The following is a 7,617-nucleotide window of genomic DNA, read 5'->3' as shown; positions in this document are numbered from 1 at the left end:
AGTTTTGAGTTCTATTAATGTTGGTTATAAAATTAACAATAGCTTCTTTTATTTGCTTTTTCTAGAACTTTGTTGTTAAAAATAAAAAAAGTTATAAAAAATTCTAATTTTTACTAAATAAAATATATATTGTTTGAAAAAATTTTTACTAAATCTAAAATTTAAATCTTTTGCGAATGGTCTTAAAGAAAACTTTTATTTAGATGTATATTACTAGTATGAAGAATTTACTTATACTTTTTGGATGTTGTCTTCTTGGCAGACTTGCAATTGCAACATCTGCTATGCTAGAAGGTAATATTGTTTTTAAATAAAATAAATTTAGCAAAAATAAAACTTAGCATTTAAGTTAGAACTATAGTTTTTTTTTACTAAGTAAAATTTTACTTTTTTAAGAAAAATATTTTCATAATTACAACAAACATGATTGCAAAAAGCTTATGCAATATTTTAAACTATCTTTATTTTCAAGTGGTCCATATAAAACATGATACTGGAAATTACAAGATGTCATTCTGGCAGGCTTACGAAGCTTGCCAAGCAGAAGGCTGGGCTCTAACAACTCCCGAAGAACTCAAAAGTCTTCACAAAGACGGGTTTATTTTTGTTTAATTATAAATTATATAGTTGTTTTTTTTTGACTAAGAATAACAATAGTTTACCAAATTAAATTACTAAAAGGTACAGTGTAAAAAAATACTTTTACAAACCTTAGTATTACAAAAAGCATGTTTTAAGTTATTTCCTTAGTTCAAAATAAGAACATCTGAAAACCGCATTGTTAATGGTAGTACCTTAACATTTTTCAAAAGATATAGCGAATGTTCTTGCGGATGGTTAGCAGATCACACGGCGAGGTATCCCGTGATTGCAAGCGATTCTGCTGCATGCGGTATCAAAGCAGGTGTTCACACGTGTGACTGGCAAGATACCTACAATGCGTACTGCACAAAATGTTTGTTTGAACTTATTTTAATTAGTTATTACAACAAAGCTGATAAAACTTTAGTCTGAAGTTTTATATAGAATATAGAGTTTATCGTAATAGCAAACTTTATTTAAAGCGATCATCAGCAACCGAACTATAATTATTTGTGTTTTATTAAGAGTTGTTTAGTGAGTGATGATCCATTTAGGTGAAATGCTGTATGCATTAATATGAAAAATATGCTATACTTTAAAATCATAATAGTTTTAACTACTTTATATATGTAGTACTTATAAACAAAGTTTTTTTTTAAACTTGTTTTGTTTTACTTTTAACCTAATTCAACTTTTTTTAAATATTTTAAAGCAATAATAAGCATTTTTTTTTTTTTATCATATATCTATAAAAACTTGCAGCGTAAACTACACAAATTGATTTAACTCCCTGACAATAATTAGTTTTCAAGCCTGTTCTGGCAAGTATTTTAAACGAAGTACTCAAACTAAAACTTTATCAGATGCACCGTTGAAGAAATGCACCGAACCACTCGGAATTGAGAAGGGAGACCTGCCACAATCGAGTTTCGCGGGTTCTTCGGTCAACAAGGCGTGGTGGGGTGAGGTATGGCAGCCGTGGAAGGCGAAGCTGAACAACAACGGTTTGGTCAACGCTTGGATGCCTTATCACGATGACAGAAATCAGTATTTGCAGGTTTGAACGAGATGTTTAAAGTTTTCGTAAAATCGATTGTACTGGTATTTACTTAAATTTTCGCTAGAAGTATATGTTTAAGTTATAGATTTTTTTGGTTTATTGATTTAAATTTTCTTAGTAGAATATTAAAGTAGAATAAGTATACAGTACAGTTTTACCTACAATGTTATTTTCATATTAATTTTTTTTTAATCTTCTTCTACGTTATCTTCTATATTGTTATAAAAACAAAAATTTGATTTATAACGTTTTTATTTTTTAACTTCATGCAATAAAAAACTTTTAATGAAAATCCTACTTGTTTTCAACCACTTGTTTAAGAGTAATGGTAAGCAGAGTTTTATGGCCAACAACATAATGTTTTGCTAGAAAAAAGCTTGTGTTTAACAAACAAGACCGAGAACTTTTTTATAACAAACATTTTAAAATGTGCTCGTAATGTGATTTCAGTATACAGTTATGCTTATAACCATTTCATTATAACTTTGCTAATAAAAAGTTGTTGTTTTTATACTAAAAAATTCAAAGTTTATTTACGGAGCCAGCAAATATATATTTTTTAATAAATCCGGTCCATGAAAGATTTTTTTTTTGATAAATCTTTCCCGCCGACTAAAAAGCTTTCCCATCACCGTTTTAGAGTACCATATTTTTTTACTGAAATAAACTTAAACATGACTGACTCAAAAAAATTAAAGATAAGCTTCGACGAAGTGATGGATATTACTGGAATAATAACACAAGGTGCCAGCAGGTACACAAAGTGGCAGTATGTTACCAAGTTCAGAGTCCACTACAACAGGTACGATAACGGATGGATTCCTTACAATGATAACCAGGTTTTCAGATTTTTTAATTAACAAACAAATTTTTTTTAAACATTTTGATAAAGTAAAAAAACAAAGTGTTTTTTAAATTATCTTAAAGTCTTGCATACAATTTACTATTATTCAATTTGAGTGTTTTTAAACATTTCGTGTGTTCTAAAAGTATTTATAAACTTGTGAAATTCATTTTTTCAATGAGTAAACAAGAATAAAGTATTTATTTAAAGTATCTAGTAATATTATTAAAAGTTTATTTTTCAAAGTTGATTATTTGTACTTACCTACTTTTTTTTTTTTGAGGTCAATAGTCTAGACATATTAGTTCCAAAGCATCATAACATTTTTAATTTTGAGAAACTTAAAAACTTTTAAAGAAATAAAAAAGATGATAATAAATGATGTTATATAAATAGTATACGATAATGCGACACAGAGTGTCGTAAAGTGTAACTTGACCGAAAACTTGACACATAATAAAGTTTTGAAGATACGTATAATGTTGTGTACTTTTTACATTCTAGATAACATTAAAAGCTCTCGACCTAAATATAAGGACATTATCAGTCATGTTTAAGTTCATTTCTATTTGAATAATATTTTATTCAACTGATAATCTCGTTTGATTAGGTTCAAGCGAGTGAAACATTGTATTATTAATAAAATTTAAAATTTTGAATTGATAATAAATAAAATAAAGTTTTAAAATTTCAACAAGTACTATAATTATCTATAAACAAAGTACTAACTATTATTAATTTTCACTTTTTTAATATTTTAGCTACAATAGTATCGAAAACATCTTTTGTTTACTTAGCTAATATAAATAAACTGTAAAAACTTTTTTTTTTAATCACTTATTCAACACTAAAAAAGTTGAGTCTATCAAAATCAGCGACAAGTTATAGCTTTTTCTCTAAATTTGTTTCTTTTATGTTTACGAGTCCATTAAATACTATAAAATAAGGAGTATTTAAGAATGATAACAACATGTATAGATGTATATGTTTTTTTAAAGATATTCGAGGGTAACAGTGACAACAACGGCTTGGTTCGCAACTGGTTCAACCCTTCTATTAAGACGACCGCCATTAGAATTTACCCTTACGAATGGGTGAAACACATTACATTGAGGTTGGTTTTGTTTCAATATTTTATTTTACATAGTTTTACACAGTTTTAGACTTTGGTATGTGATTAAGAATGTTTTTATTTATTTATTAGAAGAAGTCAGATTTATAAAAAACAATATTATACTAAGAAAAAAATTAAACTTCATTTCATAGTCCCAAGATCATTACAAGATCGTTCACAAATCTGAAGAAAAATGTAATATTTTTCTACATGTAAATATAGTATACTTTTGGTACAGGTCATGCAATATTACGGGCAACTTTAGTACTCTAATATTAGTACTCTAAAAACCTTTAACGCAAAATAGTAAGAAGTTAAGAGTAGAAAATTTTGTTTTAACCTTTTAAAATAATTAAAACAAAAAGTTTATGAAAATAAAATTAAACAAATCACTAAAACTACTTTAGTACTTTTCAAGATAGATTATCTCTGTAAAGTTTTAATAGATAAGTAGACAGCTTTATCGACAAAAAATCAATTTAACTTCGTTTAGGATTTGGTATGTAATTATATCAAATAATTTTAATTTTTCAAATATCTAAAGATGATTAGGAATAACTAAATGATGCATAGTTTAGGCAAAAGCCCTCTTTTATATAAATAAAACGCTATAAAACTTTACGTATTTTAGTTCAAAATACATGTAAGCTAAAGGAGTATGTGATAGTTATATTTTTTAATTGAAAATAACTTAATCTAAAATAGTTACTAAAAAACGTGAACAAAAAGTTTGTTTGCTGTTTTTTATTTTTTATGTAATATAAAAACTAACAGTTGTTTTTTGTGTAAATTTTTAATTTACTTGTTTAGTTACAATTGGCACACTAATCTGCGAAAAAATAATGTGTATGCCTTATATTTATTGCCTTATTAACTAAAAAGTTCAAAATGGAATTCAAATAAAATTAATAAAAGTAATTAAACTGCTAAGCACTTTCTTTCAAGCAGCTAATTGAAAACATCTTTACAAATTAACTAACAATTTTATTTGATAATTGGTACTTAGAATTTTCCTTTGTAGTTTTAAACAGTGTAAAAGTTTATCGCAACGTTTGTTTCTTTAAATGCAATAAACACTTGTACTAAGTAAGTTTCTTTTTTTTTATTGTGCTACAGTATATTATATCAAACTACTTTTCTTTTACATAAACTTACTTTTTTAGCATACAGAAATACTTTTTTTGATGTTTTTGATCAACTTAAGAACTCAAATATATTTTATTTTAAGATTTAAATTTGCTAAAAAAGATAACTTTGTTTTGCTGTTTTATACATACACTTTTCCAAAATTAAACTTAAAAAATGTAACATGCTATTTTAAATAGCTTTATTAAGTTTTAAAAATAAAATTAAAATCAAGTAACATAAAAAAAAAAAAATTTATAGAGTTGAACTGTTCGGTTGCGACCCCTCAGTAGGCGAGGAAGAGGAAAGAAAACAAAGAATTGACAAACTGACCAACGGTAGCCTTTATTAATGTTACTGTTGATTTTCTAAGCACTTCCTACTCATAATTATTACTGTATAAAATTATTAAAACAAAAATTTTGTATATGTTTATGTTTTTCAAAAATAATTAAGCATATAATTAGTTTTAAACAAAGTTTTTGTATATGTTTACGTTTTTCAAAATTAATTAAGCATATAGCTAGTTTTAAGAAAAGCTTATATTGCAACTAATAAAATGTTTAGTTTTCGTTTTTGTCAATAAACTAATTATGGGTGTCTTGCGAAACACATGTACTATTTCAGCAATTATACACCTGTTTTTTATGGCTCACTGAGCATAAAAAAAGCATTCAAAAAACTAACTTTCAAAGTTCAAAGCAAACTAATTAAAGACGATATGTAAGCTAACAAGTAAATTGAGAAAGAAAAAACTAAAGTCAATAATAAAAGATCGTTAAATATCAAACTAACTAAGGTTTGCATAAAAAAAGCATTCCAAATGATAAATTTTAAAATTGAACGAAAGCTAATTAAAGACGATATGTAGGCTAACAAGTAAATTCAGCAACAAAAAAAAATTAAGTCAATAGTAAAAGATGATTAAATATAAAAATAATTTAGGTATATAAGCAATAAAAAAACCTTAATAATACTTATATTGATTTTAAATCTTACTATTTTTAAGTTTATTCTAAAATTTTAAAGAAAAAAAAACATAAATATTTTTCGTTATATTTTCTTTACTTTAAAACAAATTACTTTCTTTAACGTTGTTTTATTTATCAAGAAAAGTACCTTAAAGTATGAAAAACAATATTTATTTTATCTTTTTGATCATTACTTATAAATATAGTTTTTATAACTTGATAGGTTAAATGTACATTTTTTCAATATTTTTTTAGATAACTGAAAATAATGCCAACTAGTTTATTTAAATGTATTTTATTTCAATTTTATAACAAGTTTTTGTAAATAAGATGTTAATGTCAAATTAATCGCGCAAAATAACATTTATAATAAACCATAGTAAATTTCTAATATAACTAGAACTACTTGACTAAAAAAGTATAAAATTACTCACTTTAATATAATACTTCTATTAATAAGACTCATATAGAAAAATTTTTTTAATAAAAAATAGTTTAAGTATTTAAAAAGGTTACTTACAGATAATCTTAGTAGACTATACAAGTTTTTGTAAAAATTATATGTTTTAGATATATTTTTAATATTATTATAATTTGTATTTAAAGTATGTTTTAAAAAATATTACGTACTTATGTTAAAAATAATTTATCATTTGAAAAAACGAACTTACATCCCTAATTAAATTTCATCAATTTATATTTTATCTTTATCTTAAATGTCTTTGTATCTTTTTAGTTATTAAAACTATCGGAATATTTACACTACTTATTAAATTTTTTTAAAACAATATCATTAAACAAAAACTACATCACAATTCATGAAGTAATTTTTGATAAAAGCGATATTACGATGAACTTTAACATTATATTTTATCTTATTAAAAGTTTAAAGTTGCAATTAGCAAAACTTAAAAAGTAACTGAAATTTAAAACTTTATTATTTAGCTATTTAACAGTAAACAAAATTATAAACTCAAAAGAGTAATAAAAATTACGGCGTTTTTACAAAAATAAATTATTTATTTAAGCAGAGTGAAAGAAAAAAATCTTTAAATTCATGATTGATATGTAACTGTAAGATAAAAAGTTGAAACTAAGAATGGATTAATTTAACTCAAAACATTTAAACAGACATAAAGTTTGTAAGGGCCAGAGTCTTTTAACTTTTTCTAAGTTTAAGTCAAATATTTTACTTTATTTATCTTCATAATAAGTTAAGTCAAAGAAACTAATACTTACATAAGGTTCGTTAAAATAATTCTTGTTATATTGTTTGTTTCTTGTTTTATTGTATCACAATTTTTTTGTTAACTAAACAGTTTTAATAGTAAAAGTATATAGTAGTTTTGCAAAAAACAATTTAATTTTTGTGAGCGATAGTTTTCTAATGATTAATTGTGTATGGAAGAGAACTCCAATTAACTAATTTTGTGGATAAAAGTAAAATATATAAACTCGAAATTGGCAATTTTATCAACAACCACATGGCCGAGCGCTTTAAAGCGCCGGATGTATATTTATCAGGTAAGAGACCCAAGTTCAAATCCGCGCAGAGGCACATTATCATTAAATTAATTAATAGTAAATTTTTCTCAAGTAAAGTTTAGTTTTTTTTTAAATATAAAATTATTTTTCTCAAAAACTCAACAACTTCTTTCAACTTATAATTACAAAATATTGTTGATTATATGTTTGTAACTGTATGACTGTTGAAAAAAGTTTTTTTGAATTAGCTAAAAACTTTTTTACAAAAAATCAAAAAGTTACAACCACAACACAATAGAAACTTAAAAATTAAGGAATACATTGAGAGCGACCATGTTAGATCTGTTGAAAATTTATAATAAAACTATAGGAGGGTAAAGGTTTTTTTTACAAAAGTTGAGACATAGGGGGGTGTGCTTTTATATTTGAAGAAAAG

The 7,617-nt window shown here is 24.6% G+C and overlaps 1 protein-coding gene across 1 annotated transcript; it reads left to right on the top strand.

The window, feature by feature from the left end:
- Window positions 1–479: 479 nt before the first annotated feature.
- Window positions 480–5,077, top strand: LOC145836667 (EGF-like repeat and discoidin I-like domain-containing protein 3). The gene is made up of 6 exons (XM_082944452.1): window positions 480–596; window positions 813–955; window positions 1,446–1,639; window positions 2,341–2,481; window positions 3,485–3,600; window positions 4,987–5,077. The coding sequence occupies exons 1-6, from the start codon at window positions 508–510 to the stop codon at window positions 5,075–5,077; spliced, it is 774 nt and encodes a 257-aa protein (XP_082800578.1). The 5' UTR covers window positions 480–507.
- Window positions 5,078–7,617: the final 2,540 nt, after the last annotated feature.

This window comes from Thalia democratica, chromosome 5, assembly GCF_965202585.1.
Source record: "Thalia democratica chromosome 5, ktThaDemo2.hap1.1, whole genome shotgun sequence".
In the NCBI taxonomy this organism is placed as follows: domain Eukaryota; kingdom Metazoa; phylum Chordata; class Thaliacea; order Salpida; family Salpidae; genus Thalia; species Thalia democratica.
Note: the sequence above shows the minus strand (reverse complement) of the source record. Positions and strands in the feature narration are given on the sequence as shown.